Source organism: Lagopus muta, chromosome 1 (assembly GCF_023343835.1).
Source record: "Lagopus muta isolate bLagMut1 chromosome 1, bLagMut1 primary, whole genome shotgun sequence".
In the NCBI taxonomy this organism is placed as follows: Eukaryota; Metazoa; Chordata; class Aves; order Galliformes; family Phasianidae; genus Lagopus; species Lagopus muta.
This window is the reverse complement of record NC_064433.1, coordinates 143,068,335-143,088,798: the sequence shown is the minus strand read 5'-3', so window position 1 is coordinate 143,088,798 and position 20,464 is coordinate 143,068,335. Positions and strand designations below refer to the sequence as shown.

General features: G+C 43.7%; 1 protein-coding gene and 1 long non-coding RNA gene across 2 annotated transcripts in view; one reads left to right on the top strand and one right to left on the bottom strand.

Annotated features, from left to right (window-relative positions):
- Window positions 1–564: 564 nt before the first annotated feature.
- On the bottom strand, window positions 565–13,757 carry LOC125687907 (uncharacterized). Its single transcript, XR_007374509.1, has 3 exons — window positions 11,651–13,757; window positions 4,579–4,655; window positions 565–830 (listed from the first exon to the last, which is right to left on the bottom strand). It is a non-coding gene; the product is annotated as an uncharacterized LOC125687907 (long non-coding RNA).
- TM9SF2 (transmembrane 9 superfamily member 2) overlaps window positions 11,213–20,464 on the top strand; it is a 26,265-nt gene continuing 17,013 nt past the window's right edge. Inside the window, exons 1-4 of the mRNA XM_048933198.1 lie at window positions 11,213–11,507; window positions 13,781–13,848; window positions 15,309–15,402; window positions 16,177–16,304. Of these exons, the coding sequence (XP_048789155.1) occupies window positions 11,373–11,507; window positions 13,781–13,848; window positions 15,309–15,402; window positions 16,177–16,304 (425 nt within the window). The 5' untranslated portion in view covers window positions 11,213–11,372. The remainder of the gene's footprint in view (window positions 11,508–13,780; window positions 13,849–15,308; window positions 15,403–16,176; window positions 16,305–20,464) is intronic.

Below are 20,464 nucleotides of genomic sequence, written 5' to 3'. Positions count from 1 at the left end.
GTGAGCCTCCTGTACCACAGCAGTTTTTCATCGGATATTCAGTGTCTCTTTTAGGAACCGGCAGTTCTCCAGGGCGCTTTTTCCCATTAAAATTCCTTTCCACAAGACTGCATTTAGCAATTCTTGGAGTGGGTTGAAGACTTCTGTTTTAAGTTCATTATTTCATTGCATTCACTCCTTTCCCTCCTGAAGCACAAGAGCTGAGCTGATTTGTGACCACTTCCACCCAGATCGCCTTCCTCCAGCAACAGCCTTTCAACCAGTTTTCCCACATTAGACAGCAGCAAACTTAAAGCCAGCAGGTACAGCCTCCTGTCACTGGGCACTCACTGTGACAAAAAGCCATTCTTTATCCCTGGAATTTCAGGGACAGGTTGCATGGTGCAGTCCCCTCCTGAACGTGTAACTGGGTCAGAGTCTGATGCTGTCAGACGTATCTACAGGAAGAGTGTGCCTCCCTTCCCCAAGTCATGGAGTGTAAGCCTGCTGCATGCTAGGACCTAGCCCAGGGAATTGGCTCACTGCAGCTGAAGTGATGGGCTTGCAGCTTTGCAAGGACTTTCAAGAAGGAAACTCCTGTAGGAACTGAGAGCCAGCTTAAACGCATCAGCTCTGTGCTGTCTTCTGTTGCTCTAAGACATAGGATGTAACTGCCTGGAAGCAGCTGGATCTGTGAGCTCTAATGCTGTGTTGACATCCCATTGACCCCTGAATCGAATGGGCTTCTTTACCCAGTAGTGAAACAATCAGATGTGGTTACCAGTTTTGCTTGGTTCTCATCTTGGATGCCGAACTTCTCTCTGAAGTTAAGGGAAGCAGCACCAGCAACACTGAAAGTCAAATGCAGGTTTTCTTAAGAAAGGGCATCACGAAATCACAGTACATCATTTCTGAAATGCAGAACTTAGGGGAAAAAAAAAAAATTGGCCTGCATTTCTCCGAGCAAAAAAGCTCTTGTTTGCGACTGTTAGGCTGAAGACTGAGAAAATTATCTTATAGTTCTACCCACATCATCTTACATGGCATTTTAAACACAGTAATATAAAAACTCACCATAATTTTTCACTTCCAGCTGTGAAATTCTTTTACTTCTTTTATTTCCAAGCATAAGGTTTAAAACAGTTAAGTAAAGCCCTTTTAAGTGTTGGATTCCACCAGAATTAGAGGGTTAGGTGCACTGAATTACCACTACCATTTAACACGCATGCTGCTTCTTGCTGCTCTCTGTCCTGCTTTTGCTCTTCTCAGGCCATTTATTACCTTCTTGCCTGTCCCCTCTTTCTATTTCAGACTGTGAAGGGGAGAGCAGAGTCTGACTCCTGCAATGAAATGCTTCACCTGCGGAGCCTGCTGAGAGTGAAATTGATAAAGTGCGGCACCAGCTCAGGCAATTTCACTCACAGCGGGCACTTGCAGGTGAAGCACTACCACAAAATGGAGCAAGGTTACTCGCTCGCCACCTTCCAGCACAGATCACCTGTGTCTTTCACAACCTTTCCACCCGTTTCCTGCCAGGCACCAGTTGTTCTGACCCCATAGCAAGAGGCTTGAATCAGCTCTGTGTACCAGCTCTCCCCAGGCCACCTTCCCTTCACTGTCATCCTGGGGAGGTTTGCGGCCTGGCTGCCTCTCTGAGTGTCACAACAGTGCCACGGAGCTGTTTCCACCACAGCCACCGGACAGGACACAGAAGACCCATAGCTATTTCTGTAGCATCTCATGAGCGTACCAGCCTGATGCTTGGCATAATTTAGGGCAACATATGCATCATTTTATATGGTGGCCCCTGCAGTGCTCTTGCAGTACACGTTAGGTCCTAAGGGATAAGCAGGGATAGCACCATGCATACCAGCGTCACTTTGCCCTGATCCCACTTCCTCTGTTGTTGGAAAATCTGGTGAATTAGAGGACAACTTTTTCACAGAGTTGAGTTTTTTTATTTTATTTTGATGGCAATATTCCTCAGATTTGGCACTGGGGCTGAGATTCTTCCCCCAGACTGGTAGCGTGTGGAGTGGTCATGAGAGAAGTATGGTGACACAGAGTACAACAGAATCAGAATCACAGAATGGCCAGGGTTGGAAGGGACCCCAAGGATCATGAATCTCTCCTGCCACATGCAGGGCCACCAACCTCCCCATTTAATACTAGACCAGGCTGCCCAGGGCCCCATCCAACCTGGCCTTGAACACCTCCAGGGATGGGGCATCCACAGCTTCTCTGGGCAGCCTGTTCCAGCACCTCACCACTCTCTGTAAAGAACTTCCCCCTGACATCCAACCTAAATCTCCCCTCCCTCGACTTAAAACCATTTCCCCTTGTCCTGCAGTTATCTACCCTTTCAAAGAGTTGATTCCCCTCCTGTTTGTAGGCTCCCTTTAAGTACTGAAAGGCTGCAATGAGGTCACCCCGCAGCCTTCTTTTCTCCAGGCTGAACAAGCCCAGCTCCCTCAGCCTGTCTTCTTAGGTGAGGTGCTCCAGTCCCAGTAGGCAAACTGGACTCTGCCATCTCCTTTTGTTTCCAGTACTAGGAGTAGGGGATGAATCTTAAACACCTCCAGATTTAAAACAAATAATCCAATTAAAAAAAAGTCATAATTTATCTGTCAATCTAAGATACACTGTTTCATACCTGAGATCAAAGTATTTTGAAATCTAGAAAAGTTTAAACCTTTATTGGAAATGATCGTGCTTGCAGCTAGATCACAGAATCACAGAATCACAGAATCACCCGGGTTGGAAGGGACCCCAAGGATCATGTAGTTCCAACCCCCCTGCCTAGCAGGGCCACCAAACATACACATTCAGATCAGGTTGCCCAGGACCCCGTCCAACCTGGCCTTAAACACGTCCAAGGACGGGGCATCCACAACCTCCCTGGGCAGCCCGTTCCAGGGCCTAACCACTCTCCTAGTAAAGAACTTCCCCCTAACATCCAACCTAAATCTTCCCTCCTTCAACTTAAAACCATTTCCCCTAGTCCTCTGATAACAGCAGAATAAAAGGCATTACAGATAAATTTTCTCATACTCCAGAGCATAAAATTCCAGAAATAAAGAGATTTCTAAGAAAATCCCTTTCTAAGCAGCCCTTCCTATGAGCACTCTAGAGTCCTTGTTGGAAACAGAAGACTAGACAGTATTGGGCATCTGGTAGAGCATTCCCTGCAGTACTGGCTAGGGGGAACTGTTATAATAAATACCTTCTACATGAGTCAAAAAAAGCTCATTTACAAAATTCAAGGACTGAAATTAAGACCTAAGAAGCTCAATGCACGCTCAATGTACCTGAACAGTTGGCTCCTAATTTAGCATATAATTCCCAACTGAAATCCACAGAAAAACTCATGTCTCAAAAGCACTTAACTGCTTCAACTTGTTCACAGATCTTGTCTAGACCAGTTGCAGTCCACATTGGCTCTGCAGCTCTTACAGCATTGTTCCACAGGGTTTCCCATAATCTGAATTCCACAAACACGATCTGTTTTACAATGGTGCAAAACTCACTACCAGGATCTGGACTTGAGTAAATCGTTGTCCATGAATGTGGAGACTGAATGTGTTAATATATTCTGCCACAGAAGTACAAAGAGCAATGATAAAATACTTCAAAAACTTGACCACAGATTAATTGGTAATAACCAAATGGTGTTGGTCTGCATGTTTCCACTTAAAGAAGAGAATAATTCGATACAGATTATTACAGATTTTTTTTTTCTTGCAGCTTTTTTTGTAAATCTAGTTTAACTCCTGTTTACGATCCAAGAAGAGACTGTTCAGGAGAAAAACAAAAACACTCCTGTGGCTTCTTCATAGACAGCCTCTGGACAGCATTCAACTCCCCCTAGCTTCCTTCACTGACTGATGTAAGGCTATTCCCAGATGCTCTAGGATAGGTCAGTACCCAGATCTGAAGTCTCTCAGAAAACAGTGATCACCAGGAGTGGTATTTAAGCTTGGAACTGCAGAGAAACTACTAATTACTGACCATGCTGACTGCCGAACACGCAACCAGCTTAATTGATTTGGGGGTCATAGAGCTATTAAAAGAAAGCACTCCCCTTTGGTTTATCTGCAAGCATATACTACTTTCTCCTGTATAAAGGTTTGTTTCTTTCTAATTCCTGTAATTGGTACTAATGGTAATAACAATTACATTATTACATCCTGAGGGCTGAACAGGCTAATTGGTGTAGGCCTGCTCCAAACATGGCAGGCATGGGCTATGCAGGCAGCAATCTTCCCACACTTTCTTTTGTGCTGGTTTAAAATTCACCAGAGACACCACAGAAACCTTACATAGAGTAACTGATGAAAACAGTGATAAATTCAGCTGCTCCCAAAGCCGTTACCACTCAGTCTGTGCTAGCTGGTGCCATGTGCCTCCTCTTCTTCCTAGAAGAGCTTGTTTTATGTTTGCAAGGCATTGCCACATCTCCTTTGGCACACTTACTTCCCCGAAGGCTCTGCCCTGTTGCCAAGGCAAAATGATCAGCTGGGCTGAATTTTGCCTTAATATGGAACAATGGCTGCATAATCTTTTCAGCATTTTCTGTTTAGATTTACTAGTAGTCTTTACCTGACAAATCTCTTTTTAAATTCAGTCATTCCTTTGTCGAGTCAGATATCAGACTTCTGGCACATTCCTTGCACCATCTGAAATAGTGTGAAAAAGGACATAAGTCTTCTGGTAGCGTACCAAAAGCTGAACATATTTGTGTTAAATATTAATCTGAGGCAGTTCATAAAGACATAGAAGGTGCTGAAGTTAATTCCTGAGCAAAGACTTTTATTTAAAAAAGCAACCAACAGATGTGCAAGTCGTAAAACCAAATAAACACAGCAGTGGCACAGCCAGCCAAGTGTCTGCATTCTGCACAGTTAGTCTGAACGCAGCATTGACTGCTTATCTAGGTAAATAGTTAGGTGGTGAATGGCTTCAGGGGAGAATAGGCTTTTCCTGGAACACAGCTGCCATGCCCTGATCCAGACAAAAAGCATACGTCACACACCACCAAGCCCAGTAGAGTATTCCAGAGTTGCAGCACAGCTGCTGCAATGGTGCCAGGCCAACACTTACTTGCCAGAGAACTGTGCCTTGGGAAAGAGGGCACTAAGCCAGCAGGATCTCTGCTCAGCACCTTGCTGGCTATGCTGCCATCCATCTTTATGAGCTGGAGTAAGCTCAAGCCATGCCTGCATTCTCATCAGACCCACAAGTAACATGGTTAATGACGCATTCTTATTGCCAAGGTAGCTTTTTTTTTTTTTCATCTACAGGATGAAGTTCATCTTCCTCCTCAGCTTCAACCTTGCTGTGCTGTCATCTCACTGAGGAAGCACGCAGTCCCCTCCATTTTTAGGATCAAATTTCTCTAAAAATTGGCCTCCAATCATTTGCAGAAGTACTTTACGCACAGCAGGACTGCATTGCTCAGATCTCCTTAAGCCAAGGTAGTATCAGGCTTCACAAACCATAATCCTTTACCTGTTCTATCTGCAAGAAGTTCTCAGGCACACTTGATATATCTACTGGGGGAAGGAGGGCAAAAGGTTACAAGTGACCACTATAATGTCATCTCTATCACTGTACTGTCATCTGGAACATCTTTAAATAGATTTTCATCTTTACCTCATGATGTTTTCTCCCTTAACATTCAGTTCCCAGAAAAATAATCAAACTACCACTTTAAGGGCTACTTATTAGCAGGGTGTTTTCCTAAAGAATGAATTGATGATGAAATTGCCAGAGCTGATTCTTTCAGGAGAGAAAAAGAGAGCAGTCATTTACAAGCCACTTTCTATGTTTCATATGTTTCTATACAGCAGAATTCATCTGCAAAGAGGGAAACTTGGATCCCAGTTTCTGTTGCAAATAATGTTTGCAGTAAAGTAGATGTTTGTGCCCTAAACACTATGCAGGAGAGTAATCCATAACTATGTGCTCACATTCTCCACTGCAGGTAATATGTATCTGCTCCAAAGAGGAGCAGCCTCCCTGCAGCTTGGTGTATAAGACTGTGAGAAAAGTGGGTTTCAGTGCCTCCAAGCAAAGGAGAGAATATACTGGGAGAGTGCACCAGCCAATGACAGGTAGGATATAAAGGCCTTTTAAAAGTTTGTTTTTGAAATGAACAACCAAACTATAAGAGTTGTGAATCCCTGTAAGAAGGCGGCACTCTTTGAGGTCCAGACATAAGCAGCAAAAGTTGACAACCACAATAGTAATAAAAGTTATTCTGAAGAGTTTCTGATAACAAAAAACAGTATTTTTCAGTGACTGACACTTATCTTTCCAGCAGTTTGTGATGACCCCATATACTTTGATTTGTGTTTTCTCATCATAAGAAATTCTGAGTGAAATAGCATAGGCTGTTTTTCTTGCTTTAACTTCTGCTGATTTATTAATCTGTGGGATAGTAATTCTCTGGTGTCTTGCATAATCTTGGCATTTCCCCTGATAAAACCTGTGATACTTGTTCTTCTGCTATTAAAAACACACCCAATGTGCTGTGACCTATGGCTGTGAAAACTGCAGCAGGGGGAGTCCAAGAAGGGAAAAACTCAACCAAATTCCCACTGAAGTTCTTGTCAACCTTGAGGTCTCATGCAGGCCAAAATCAGATCTCACGGACCATAGCTATTTCTGGGATATAACCTATGGTTATAGCTGTTCTAAAAGAGCTACTATATTGAATGAATAATGCAGCATGCAAACTGCTTTTCCACGTCGCCTCTGTAAGGCCAGAAAGGAAGGAGCATCACAGCATACATATCATATGCATCTCAATGTTCTTTGGACCAAGAGGCAGAGCACCCACTACAATTTCTTTGAGTCAGCAGGCTTTGTAGTCACGGAGGTAGAGTAAAAGGAGGGATTGAAGCAGATCACAAAGCACACCATGACTCCTGCTCTTCATGAAGCTTTTGGAGTGTTCTCAAGGAAGATGAGGATTAAATGGGCAAAGGCCTTTAAGTATTCTCTCATGTAAAGGAATGGAATTAGGTCCACAAAAGTAATTTGCTCGGAATATTAACCTGGGAAAAGGGAGATACGTTTGAACTCTCTTGTGGCAGAAAATAAACCGAACCTGGATCATTTACATCCTGATTACCCTAACCATGAGTAATTTTAAATAAAAAGAGAGAACTGGGATTTCTTCTCCAGCTGCGCTGTCACAAGCCTTGATCTTATAATTGTGCTCTTAGGATATCTACAGGATGAGACAAGTAGGAATTGGATTTAGGAATAAGAAAGCTAGATGAACAACTTAAATTTCAAATATGTTGCATTTATAAATATCTAACATATAATATTTGCATTATAAATTAGCATATGTTTATTTTAAATAAGAATGGCATTTGTGATGTAGAAATCTATAAAAATAAACTAAAATAAAGTAAAAGTGTATTGTGTGATCTAAGTGCCCAATGCCGTGTCTGGTCAGACTCTGGGTAAACTGACTCACCTGCAGGTCCATCCTGCCCACTCATACCCATGCCATTAGTAATCATAGAATCACAGAATCATTAAGGTTGAAAAAGACTTCCAAGATCATTGAGTCCAACAGTCCACCTACCATCAATACTGCACAGTAAACTGTGTTCCTTACATCTGCATGTTTCTTGAACACCTCCAGGAGCTCAGTCACCTCCCTGGGCAGACTGTTCTAATGCACAACCACTCATTCAGAGAAGAAGCTTTTCCTAATACCCAACCTGTACCACCTCTGGCACAACTTGAGGCCATTCCCTCTCGTCCTATTGCTAGCTGCACAGGAGAAGAGACCAACCCCTACCACACCACAACCTCCTTTCAGGTAGCTGTATAGAGCAATAAGGTCTCCCCTCAGTCTCCTCTTCTCCAGACTGAACAATCCCAGATTCTTCAGCCAAGACTTGCGCTCCTTTTCAGCTTCATTGCCCTTCTCTGAACATGCTCCAGGGCCTCATTTCTTTCTTGTACTGAGGGGCCCAAAACTGAACACAGTATTGAAGATGTGGCCTCACCAGAGCTGACTACAGGAGGATGATCACCTCCCTGTTCCTGCTGGCAACACTACTTCTGATGCAAGCCAGGATGCTACTGGCCTTATTGGCCACCTGGGCACACTGCTAGCTCATGTTCAGCCAAGTGTCAACCAACACTCCCAGGTCCTTTTTCTCTGCATAGTCTTCCAGCCACTCCGGCCCAAGCCTGTAGAGTTTCCTGGGGTTGTGGTGACCAAAGTCAGGACCCAGCATTTAGTCTTGTTAACTCCATCTCATTGGCCTCAGCCCAACTATACAGCCTGTCCAGATCCCTCTGTAGGGCCTTCCTACCCTCAAGCTGATTGGCACTTCCTCCCAACTTGGTGTCATCTGCAAACTTATTGAGATTGCGCTCAATGCTCTCATCCAGACCATCAATAAGGATATTAAACAGGATGCGCTACAATACTGATCCCTGGGGTACACCATTTGTGACCGAGTGTCAGCTGGATTTAGCTCCATTCACCACCACTCTCTGGGCCTGGGCCTCCAGCCAGTTCTTTACCCAGCCAAGAGTGTACCTGTCCAAGCCACAGGCTGCCAGCTTCTCCAGGAGAATACTGTGGGAGACAGTGTCAAAGGCTTTGCTCAACAGCCTCATCCACCAGGCAAATCACCTGGTCATAGAAGAAGATGAGGTTGGTCAATTAGAATCTGCCCTTCATTAACCCATGCTAGCTGGCCCTGATGGCCTGGATGTCCCACACATGCTGTGTAATCTCACTCAAGATGATCTGTTCTATAATTTTCCATGGCACCAAGGTCAGCCTGACATGTGTGTCATTCCCTACATCCTTATTCCCAACCCTTCTTGTAGATGGGAGTCATGCTGGCACGCCTCCAATCCCCTGACTTCTCTGGTTGACCAGATATGTAGACAGATGGTAGAAAGTGGCCTGGCAGTCACCTCCACCAGCTCTCTTCAGGTGGGTATCATCTGGCCCAATGGACATGTGACAGTCTAGATGGAGTAGAATGTCTCTAATTGTCTAATTCTAGGCCACCCATCCCAGACTTACCAGACTTCCAGGTCAGGGGGTAGAGTACCTCAAAGATAACTGGTTTGACTATTAAGACACGTGTCAAGACGGCATTAAGAACCTCATCCTTTTCCTTATCCTCAGTGGTCATGTTCCTTCTTGCATCCAGTAAAGGATGGAGGTTGTCCTTAACCTTCCTCTTACTGTTCATGTATTTGTAAAAACAAATTTTGTTGTCTTTTATTACAGTGGCCAGTTTGAATTCAAGCTTGGCCTTTGCCTTTCTAATTTTCTCTCTGCATATCCTAGCAAATTCTTTGTACTGTCCCCAGGAGGTAGATTCTCTTTTTCTCCTGGTGCCCTAGCAAAAGTTCCCTGTTCATCACCATCAATATTCTTCCCTGCTGGCTCATCTTACAGCACAAGGAAACAACCCACTCTTGCTCCTATAAGACTTCCTCCTTAAAGAACAATCAGCTTTCCTGGACCCCTTCACCCTTTGGGACTGAATCTCAAAGGACCCTCCCTACCAGTGTCCCAAACAGTTCAAAATTCACTCTCTGGAAGTCCAAGGTAGCAGTTTTGCTGACCCCTCTCCTTACTTCACCAAAAATACGTAACTCTACCATTTTGTAGTCACTCTTCCCAAGGCAGCTCCCAACCTCCACATCTCCACCAGTCTTTCTCTGGTTGTGAACAGCAGGTCTAGTGGGGCACCTCTCCTGGTAGGCTCTCTTATCAACTGTATCAGGAAGCTAACTTCCACACACTCTAGAAACCTCTCAGATTGCTTCCTCTGTACTGTATTATATTTCCAGAATATATCAGGAAAGTCAAAGTCCCCTGTGAGAACAAGGGATGGTGATCAGGGTGACCTCATTGCAGCCTTTCAGTACCTAAAGGGAGCCTACAAACAGGAGGGGAATCAACTCTTTGAAAGGGTTGATAACTGCAGGACAAGGGGAAATGGTTTTAAGTTGAGGGAGGGGAGATTTAGGTTGGATGTCAGGGGGAAGTTCTTTACAGAGGGAGTGGTGAGGTGCTGGAACAGGCTGCCCAGAGAGGTTGCCATCCCTGGAGGTGTTCAAGGCCAGGTTGGATGGGGCCCTGGGCAGCCTGATCTAGTATTAAACGTGGAGGTTGGTGGCCCTGCATGTGGCAGGAGAGATTCATGATCCTTGAGGTCCCTTCTAACCCTAGCCATTCTGCGATTCTGTGATTCTGTGATCACGCAACTTCTGCCAGCTGCTGCCTTAGCTGCCTCTGGACCGTGGTGATGTATCAAGTTGTGAGCTACATAGGAGTCCTCAAACCCTGTAAGAACCAGGAATACAAAGATACTCTGAGAACCAAGTGTAAATCAGCAGCAATGCTGCGTTATTTATAAATACAGTCCTCCATTAGATGTTTGGAGTTTCTAAAGCACAATCAACCCAAACTGGTGGAAAACTGCAGGAGGTTGGGAAAGGTCAAACAAGAATCTGAGCAACACTCGCTCTGCATTCAGAGGAGGTTTAGGTTAGACATAAGGAAGAACTTTTTCTCTCAGAGAGTGGTCAGGCACTGCAATGGCTGCCCAGGGAGGTGGTGGAGTCGCCGTCCCTGGCAGTGTTCAAGAGGCATCTGGATGAGGAGCTGCGAGATGTGGTTTAGTGCTTGTGGTGGCAATGGTGATGGGGAGACTGTTGGACTAGATGCTCTTGTAGGTCCTTTCCAACCTTGTGATTCTATGGTTCTATGATTCTCAATATAAATGTATTTTGTGGGACGGACAGGTTGGGGGTTAGGAAAAGGCTCCACACGAGTGGGCACGGAAGGGGCCGCCAGAGCAGTGGGCACGGCCCCGAGCTACCGGAGTGCGAGGAGCGTTTGGACACCGCTCTCAGCCGTAGGGCTTGGGCGGTGCTGTGTGGAGCAGGGAGACAGACTACACGACACAGATAATCCGCGTGGGTCCCTTCCGACAAGGTGGACGCTACGGTTCTGTGACTCTGCACATTCATGCCGCCGCTTCTATAGAGAATTAAAACCTGCACACGCCCACAGGGCCGCGCGCACCCGCAATGAAGCACAGCGCGCAGCGGGGCCGGCCCGCGCCGCCATGGCAACCGGAGCGGGCGGGGCGCAACCCGGAAGCGAACGCGCAGAGCGGCCCCGCGGCTCGCTCACGCCCCGCCCCCTCCCTCTCGGCCCCCGTCGGGCTGGCCGCGCGGGGTGACGTGTCCGAGCGCCAGAAGCCGGAAGCGGCGGCCGCTCGAGGCGGGGGGCGACGCAGCAACGACCGTTGGTGCCGCGGGCGCGCGCGAGAGGCGCCGAGGGAGCCGCCTCCCCGCCCCTCCTCCTCCACCGCCGCCCGCCCGCGATGGCCCTGCGGCCGCTCCTCGTGGTCGCCGCTCTGGCGGTCACCGCGCCGCCTCACCCCGCCGCCGGCTTCTACCTGCCGGGCCTGGCGCCCGTCAACTTCTGCGAGCCCTCCAAGGAGAAGCCCGAGTGCAAGGTGAGCCCGCCGGGGCGGCCTGGGGCCGGGCGGCCGCGTTGAGGCGGGGAGGCCTCGGCGCCTCCCGCGCCCCTGCGTCCCGCCTCACTGCGCGGCCCGAGCCTGCCGGGCGTCCCGCTGCTCTTTTTCTCTTCTCTTGCTACCTGGCTGCCGCCCTGAGGAGTTTGAGCTCGCTGCGGCTCGAAGCGTGACGGCTGACGGTAACGCGTTAGTAGATGGTGCGACTGCCGGCTCCTCTCCCGAGTTGCTGTCATCTTACAGACGGGAGCGGCCCGCCCATCTCCTGGCCCTTGTACGTGCTGCACCGTGCGAGCCTTTCCAGCTGGTCGTTTGTCAGGGGTTAGCAGCTGCTGGTTGCAGGTCGCAGGCAGGTGACCGGCCAGGGTGAGTGTGCGGTGACAGCTGTGTCTTCCGGGCTGTCATGAGTCCACAGCACAGAGCTTCCCTGTCCCAAGCACCCTGATCCTAAACTCTCAGTGATGTTTTAAGTTACTTTCAGTACCTACAAACAGGAGGGCAATCAACTCTTTGAAAGGGTAGATAGCAGCGGGACAAGGGCAAATGGTTTTAAGTTGAGGGAGGGAAGATTTAGGTTGGATGTCAGGGGGAAATTCTTTACATACTGGCTTACTGGTGAAGTTTTCTCACATAACCGAGTGGCATATTTGTGAGGATGCTGGTTGATAGGGGTGTGTTCTTAAGGCAGTTTTTGCTCCTTTGGGTGAGCTTTAGAAGCTGTTTGCTGCTGTTGTGACAGAAATGGTAGCAGCTGTACTTTTCTCATCTTTCTCAAGTGTGTTGTTTAATTCTGACTGGTCAGATCCTCTTCTAAACAGGTAACCATGGATTCCTTCAGTCTTCTTTCCACACTGCTTCTGTCATAGCACCAGAATGCTCTGTGGATATTGTTTTATGGGATCATAGAAGTAGTGTTTGAAAGCAACCTCAGGAGATCACAAATTTATTTAAGAAGCAAGACTGCTGCTAGCACAAGACCTGATCAGCTCTGCCCTTGTTTAAGCAAACCTTAAAAACTTCCAAGGACAGCACATCTACCACCTGCTACAGTGCTATGCTGCCCTCCTGAAGAAATACTTTTCTTCACCTACAGGCTAAAGTTTTCAAGCTGCACTCTGTAGTTCTTCAGAGCATCCCTGAAAAACACTGCTGTTTTAAAATTATTCCTAGTTTAGGCTAGGGTCATGTTAGAAGATTTTTAAGCAAAGCAGGTTGCCTGCTGTCCTATCATTATACCTGAGATGCTTATGGAGTGATCCTGCTCAGGCATCATTGCTTTATTTCTTTTTCCCCCCCTCATGCAGTGTCCACAAAATGTTTGAATCCTTATCCTGAAAATGTATCACTTTATAAACGTGTAATTAGACAGTTAATATAAATCTGCCACCAGTGGCTAGCTGAACATTTTAGGATAACCTCATCAGCTGTATTATTCTGAAAATCTGTTTCTGAGTTAAGCCATTTCTTGTTATTCCTCTACCTTGTGCCAGCCAGGTTATGTACCAAGTGAGATAGAGACATGCAGTAAGTCTGAATCGTTCTTTCAGTTGAATTGCCCCCATTTAGTGTAGTGTGTGGTGAGGAGGAGACAGTGCATAATCAGATAATTGCCACAGCATAATATTTGTGTAAGTGGGTACAGTTAAGCTTCCTTGTACAACGTTAATTTTTCATGTGTTCTAGCTGAGTTCTGACAGTTGCCACCGTTGATTTAGTAATACTGAGTTCTCCCCCATGTGAGATTTTTAGATTTTGTTTAAATCCCCACAGCTGAGTTTTTGGTTGCTTCAGAAATGAAGTTGTGGACCAGTACACAGGTACTGGTCTGATCTGTGCTTTTCACCGTATCCTTGTGAGACTTCTTGTGCAGAAGTTCTGATGATGGCTAAGATCGCTCCAGCTGCTGCATTAAACTAAAACTGGCAACTGTTTTATAACAGTTTTATAACTGTGTTATTCTTGTATCTGATTTCTTGCTATCTTGTAGTCTGCATGCTTACGTTAGCCTTCTAGTGGTTTTGTCATGTGGGCTCTGTTCTCCCCATGCTCAGATAGCATTTAATTCATGGTCCTGGCAGATCCATTCGTTATATGAGAATGTGCATTTCAAGATACAGAGTTGCGTAATTCTTATCTGCCCAGTGTGAGACTTTCACTTACTTTATTGACACAAGAGACTACGTGTGTGTGTGTGTGTATACAAAATATATATGAGCACAGATGAAATACAATCAGTGACTCTCTGATTCTTTCAGTCTGGAATCGAGCTGTTTGTGAACAGGCTTGACTCTGTAGAGTCTGTCCTTCCCTACGAATATACTGCGTAAGTATCTTGCATGTCTGTGTCGTTCTGCTTTTCACTTCTTCCGACAAGATGAATTGCATTTATCTTTAAGTGTTATTAGTGCCTTGATTTAGCTGTTTCCAAACGAGGAATGTCTACTTATTTTTCCATTTTAGGTTTTATTTTTTCCATTTTCGTTTTTTTGTTTCCATTTTTTAATTAAACAATTTGCGAATCTCGAATGAATTTCCAAGAAATGGGTTTTTCGTTCCCTATTTCTTGGTTTTCTTTGCAGATTCTCTCCTTATGTCCCTCCCTGTCTATATATTGTAATTTTATAGGGCAAAGTATTACTGCTGTCTTTAGTAGCCTATAGCCAGATGAGTTAAAGTGGTAACGAGGTGTGAACTTTCCATCAATTATCTTAATGAGGTGTTAAATGCTTTCTCGGTTTTCATCGTGGGAGTACACAAAATATGTCTGTGATCTGTGCAAGTATGTAAAGTTGTTGCTTGGAAAAATACTTTGCTATTTCATATCGAAGAGATCAAGCACTAGATCAAGCACCACTTCTTAATGCATATAAGCATGGGACACTTGAAGTTAGGAGGTATCCGGAAGGTGTGCTATTAAAAGATTCGGTGACTGAAAGTATTGTAACTTTTTTATTCAGTGGCATTTGATGTGAAACAGCTCTTTGATGCTTTTGTTTTATTATTTTCTCCAAGAATTCGATTTGCATGTGGTGTTTTTTTTTTTTTTTTTTTTTTTTGTGGACTGTCATGACATGATGTGAAGCCTTAATTCCTGGCTAAAATTCCTGCACAAATAGGAAATCTGCAACTACTAAAGAAAACGTTTATTCTCCTCTAATTAATATAAACTGAGTTCTGAATAGCCAATCGAGGGGCTTGACTTCAGGGCTTTTCTTGTTCCTTCTGATACCAGAAGAATTGAGAAACTGTCTAAGAGTCAAGGTGGAGAGTTAGAAAGTAGGTGTCCCTTAACAATAGCGCTGGTTGTGGGGGGGATGCCCTCCTCCAGTCACGCATGTCTTGCATGAAAAAGGTCCTCAGCTTCTGTGCATTCAGAGGCCTTTCCTGAAGGCCTTCCCTACATATTCCATAAGATACAAAGTCTCAGGTGCCTCCTTTATCTATTCAGTACAAAGAAGCAGACCCTTCCCACTGTCTGAACAAAGGTTATCTGTTAAGGGATTAATCAAGCTGCAACTTGTATCACTTCCCCCAAACCGGGCTGTGATTTTCATACTTGACAGATTCAAGTAAGAAACTATATATATATATATATATATATATATATATATATAAATCTACTATATATATACTATATATATATATATATATATATATACTATACTAACTATATATATATAGTTCCTTTACTTGTGATGATGGTTTTGATTTGAGGTACTCTATTGGGTCTGACGTGCACATCTACTAAACTTTGTTAATTTTGCTATCTTTTCTATAATTCAGGTTTGATTTCTGTCAAGCAGAAGGAAAGAAACGTCCATCTGAAAACCTTGGCCAAGTGTTGTTTGGAGAGAGGATAGAACCGTCTCCTTACAGGGTTTGTTCTGTGAAAAGGGCTTTTATTAATACTTATAATCCAGTGTAACCAAAAGAGGTCAGAAAATTGAGGATCCTTTCGCTAGGGCGTTTTAGGATTTCATTATCTGAAATTCCACATAATAGAAATCTGTCAATTTAACCTAAGTTTGCATAGGATCATAGAATCGCTCAGGTTGGAAGAGACCTTAAATATCATTAAGTCCAACCACAACCTAACCATACTACCCTAACTCTTAACAACCCACTGCTAAATCATGTCCCTGAGCACCACATCCAAATGGTTTTGAAACACATCCAGCCTGTGCCAGTGCTTAACAACCCTTTCTGTAAAGAAGTGTTTCCTGATATCCAACCTAACCTTACCCTGGCACAACTTGAGGCCATTTTCCCTTGTCCTGTCATCTGTCACCAGTGAGAAGAAGCCAACCCCGCTTGTAAACCTTGTGGCCTGAAATGCTGCGGAGTTTTTCTTCTGTCTTTGGAACCTTGCTTCTCAGCTGAAATTCCTGTCTTGTTAGAGGAAGTTGAGTACTCTTACTCTTGAAAACCAGGTCCAAAAATTGGGATCTTACAATGTGCTCTAAGATCACGAAGGGATTTTATAGTATGTGCCAATATGAAAAACTCCTCTGTAATATCAATGTATATAGTTTTGAAAATTCTTTTTATTAGCATACACAGTAATAAGTGTATGGGGGAAAACTTGTTAAACTCTGGAATTGCAGTAACATGCTTTTACTTATTTTTTTTCGTATGTATTTCATTTTTGTAGTTCACATTCAACAAGAAGGAGACATGTAAAGCTGTTTGTACAAAAACGTATGATACCAAGAAGGCAGAGGATAAGCAGAAATTAGATTTTTTGAAAAAAAGTATGCTACTGAATTATCAGCATCATTGGTAAGTTGACATCGTTCGTGGATTGGTTAGTCTAATATACTGCTGATAATTAATCATAGAATCATAGAATTCTGGCCTGGTTTAAAAAGGACCACAGTGACCATCCAGTTTCAATCCCCCTGCTACATGCAGGGTCACCAACCACCAGACCAGGCTGCCCAGAGCCACATCCAGCCTGGCCCTGGATGCCTCCAGGAATGGGGCATCCACAGCCTCCTTGGGCAACCTGTTCCAGTGCATCACCACCCTCTGTGTGAAAAACTTCCTCCTAATATCTAACCTAAACCTAAATTAATGTAGTTGGTCATTTTGTATTTGCATGTGAATACAGATTCAACACAAGGCTTTTGCACTAAATCCATTACTGTCCTGTTTTTGCAGAAGTTATTTATGTATGTTGCCTTAATGTCTTCATTTATTTATTTTTACTTAAGAGCACTCACCAGGAATGAGTGCTTACTCCATGGAAACAAGTATGTTTCCAAACATAGCATGTGATTTTTTTTTTTTTTGCTGTCTGCTCACTGTAAAGTACTGCTATTTCTTTGCACCTGTAAGCATAGAAATTGGTTGGAGGTAAGAATTGAAACTTTCAGTCTACTTTTAGGTCATCTTTACTCTCTTCGAAAGCCTTTGCACTGTTTGTAATGTTGTACCCAAGAGATGGGATCAGTAGTTCTGAGTGTGCAAAGTTTCTTTTTTTGTATAGGATATGGAAATGAAAGGTGGCCAGTGAAAATGAGCTCATTAACTTGAGGAACACCTACACACTGAATCTTTTTCTGTTCTCTGAGACCCTCTGTAACAGATACAAAAAATAGAACTGGAAAAAAATAAAATAAAATCTAAATTATCTTGGAATGTGCTGGGGCTCTGTTCCAGCTTGGATGTTGAGGTTCTCTTCTGATGGTCCATAAGGGTGAGGCCATATGGGATGTAGATGCTGAAGTCGTGCTGGTTTTTTTACTTAGGACTTAGGACATGCTCTGCACCAAAATCCAGGAGCTGGGAAACATTTATCTGCAGGGTCTGTGTAGATGTTGTAGATGGCATACATGGATATTTGTCTGTAGTGCTTTTCTGTTGGTGTTCTGTGCTAACAGCAGCCTTTAGGTGCAAGCGTAGAAGGAACAACATTGGCATTAAGTTGTCTGAGCTTTCACTTTGGCATGTCTTTGGAATAAGCATAATTAATATTGCCCAGATGATTCCAATTACATACTGCCTGCTCACTGAAACAAAAACTGGTTTTCATCTAATTAAATTAAACGATTCTGAACATATTAGTAAAAAAAGGAGGTGAAATGTTGAATGTTGCCATTGTCATTTAGGTGTTTTTCCTCTAATACCACATTTTGTTTCTTCAGTTTCAATGCAGCCATCCACAGTGAATAGGCAGTGAGTGCTTTTTTTGCTGTTCTTGGAAGCTGATGCTGTCCTGTCTAGGGGTAGACTGTCTCACTGAGCTGAATCTTCTTGGAAATCTCTGGAAAATCAGTGAGGTTGCAAGCTGATAAACTAGATGAGAGGTTCACAGGCAGCAGCTGCATGTTTATATAAGTGAAGAGGGGAGTAAATAAAGGAGCTCTGAAAAATGCAGCTGTTTTTGCAGGGATTTGTAGTGTATCTGTTTAATGCTGCAATAAGTAGGTCTTCAAAGATACTTCATTTAGTTATATTTCTTTTAAATCTTGCATGTGTTTATAAAATTTGCATTGCTTTGAATTTCACTGGTATGTGTTGGTGTGGCATAATGCTTAACCTTTAAAGTCTGTCTGTGTTTTGGTGCGTGCATGAAACATGAAATGAAAAATTTCCCAAAGCTGTGATGCTATCACAAAACAAACACTTTTCTCTGCTTACATCAGTTCACAAATGTACTTAGCATATTTAAGAATGTTCTTTAGTCTGTACCCCAAACTTGATAGAGATGTTGCAATTTAATTGTTCAATTTTCAGTAGGACAACTTTCCTTTGGAGTGCTCTGTATTCTTATATTTCTAACTACTTTAATAGCAAAAAAATGAAACAATTGGAGCATTAGTTCTACTGCTGTAAAGCTTTGCGACCAGTGGCATTAAGTATCCATGTTTATGTCTGCTACAGTAACAGCAGTCCCTCATCAACCACAGATCCGCAGAGTGGAAGTGGCTGCATTTTGTGATTCAGAAGTGTAATATAGGATTCAGATACGTGGCAATCAGCAAGGTGTAGCATAAGGGAGGGTTTGATAGAGGTTTATTATCAGGCTTCAATGTGTCATAACATTTCAGGGGAACACAGATGGTGCAAAGTACTTTTAAGGCTTTCAAGGCCACTTAATAAGATTAGTAATTGACACACTGAATTGGACTCAGCAGCAACGGTGATATCCTGTCTCACCACGTTCATCACCAGATGTTCTTGGAAGACATGTAAGAATATTTGTATAGCTTATTTGCTCCTCATGTATAATCTCTTCAAGTCATTTCAAATGTGAAGATTAACACTGAAAAATGATTTGCTTCTTAAGTTATCAATTTGTTCCAGCATCGCAGCTTGAAGGCAGCTTTGTATGCCTCTGCTGCAGAAGATGCAGGGGAAAACCTTTATCCCAACCAAAGTAATTTGCAATAGGTTGATCTGTTACCTGTTTTTATGCTTTACGAAATGGAGGTGCTAACAAAACCAACCTCTTGCACATGTTATGGAGCTAGAATTTCAAATGAGAACCAACTGTAATGACTTGCACCTGGAATAGCTGCAAATCTGCAGCTTAATTGTGCCCTGTACAGCATGGCTAGGCAAGTCAGATTTGGTTGTTGCTGCTGCCGTTCATAGCTCTGCTGGAGACTAAGAGCTTACAAGTTGTGGTTTGCAAAGGGGCTTTTTTAAAACTTTCTTCCATTGTGTCAATATGAGTCAATATTGCTAACCCAGCTCTGTATGGTAGCTAATGGTGGGGATGATGCAGACCTCGTTATTGTTTTATCAGCAAAGGCACCACGTGTCACTTAACAGTTCTTTATTGTTGACTGAAGTCCTAGTTGTGTGTGAAGTACCTAATGAGACCTTAGCAGGTATCTGTTAACCTTAACGGCTTAGTGACTGTAATCCTGGAGTGCTTAATTGTAACGAATATTCAGCAGCTTGATAAGTGCTACAAAAACCTGTCTTGTTGAGTTGGTGAGATGTCTTCTTTTGGTTTGGCAGTGCTCAAGAGCTGGCTGTTGTCTCATGTCTTCACGTGTGTCATTTACTAATTGAACTGTACAAATGTATCTGGGAGCAATTAACGATGCTTTAAGGGTGGCTGCTCAATTTTAAATCTTCTTTGAATAAATTGCTTTTGGGATTTATCTTCCAGATAGTTAAAACACTTTGTGACATGAAAATGTACATTCTTAATGCTTTTCTTGCACAAAAAGAAAATTGAGCATGATGAGTATCTCTCAATTTAAAAGTATGTCTTTAGTGGGTTTTGTTTGTTTTGTTGATAGATAGATACAGATAGATATAGATGCACTATTTGCAGCATGCTGGATAGTATCTTTATCATGTTATTTTGTGTAAAGCTTTTGCTGTAGTCCCATGCAACTTCCTTGTCTCTAAATGGGAGAGAGAAGGTTTGTGGGATTTCAGTGATAAGGAGCTGGCTGGATGGCCCCATCCAAAGGCTGGCAGTTGATGGCTCAATGTCCAGGCAGACATTAGTGACATGCAGTGCCCTTCAAGGGTCCCTGCTGGGCCTGTTTAATATTTTTATTGGTTATATGGATAGTGGGATTGAGTTTACCCTCAGAGACTTTGCAGGTGATACCAAGCTGTGTGGTGCAGTCAGTGTTTTGGACTGAAAGGATGACATCCAGGAGGGGCTTGGCAGGCTTGAAAGGTGGGCCTGTGTAAAAACCTCACGCAGCTGAACAAGGCCAAGTGCAAGGTCTCACACCTGAGGTGGGGCCATCCTAAAAATGGGCAAGGGCTGGTTGGTGAGTGGATACAGAGCAGCATGGAAAGAACTTGGAGATGCTTCAAGCAGTGTCGAGAAACATTATTAGTATTATTAGTAGCAGTATTTCTGAAGAGCGATTAGAAAGTTGGGGGATTAATAATGTTTATGTAATGTGTGAGCAGTTTTTTATTTTGTGTTTTTGTCTCGAAGAAACTGGAAATGATGTAGT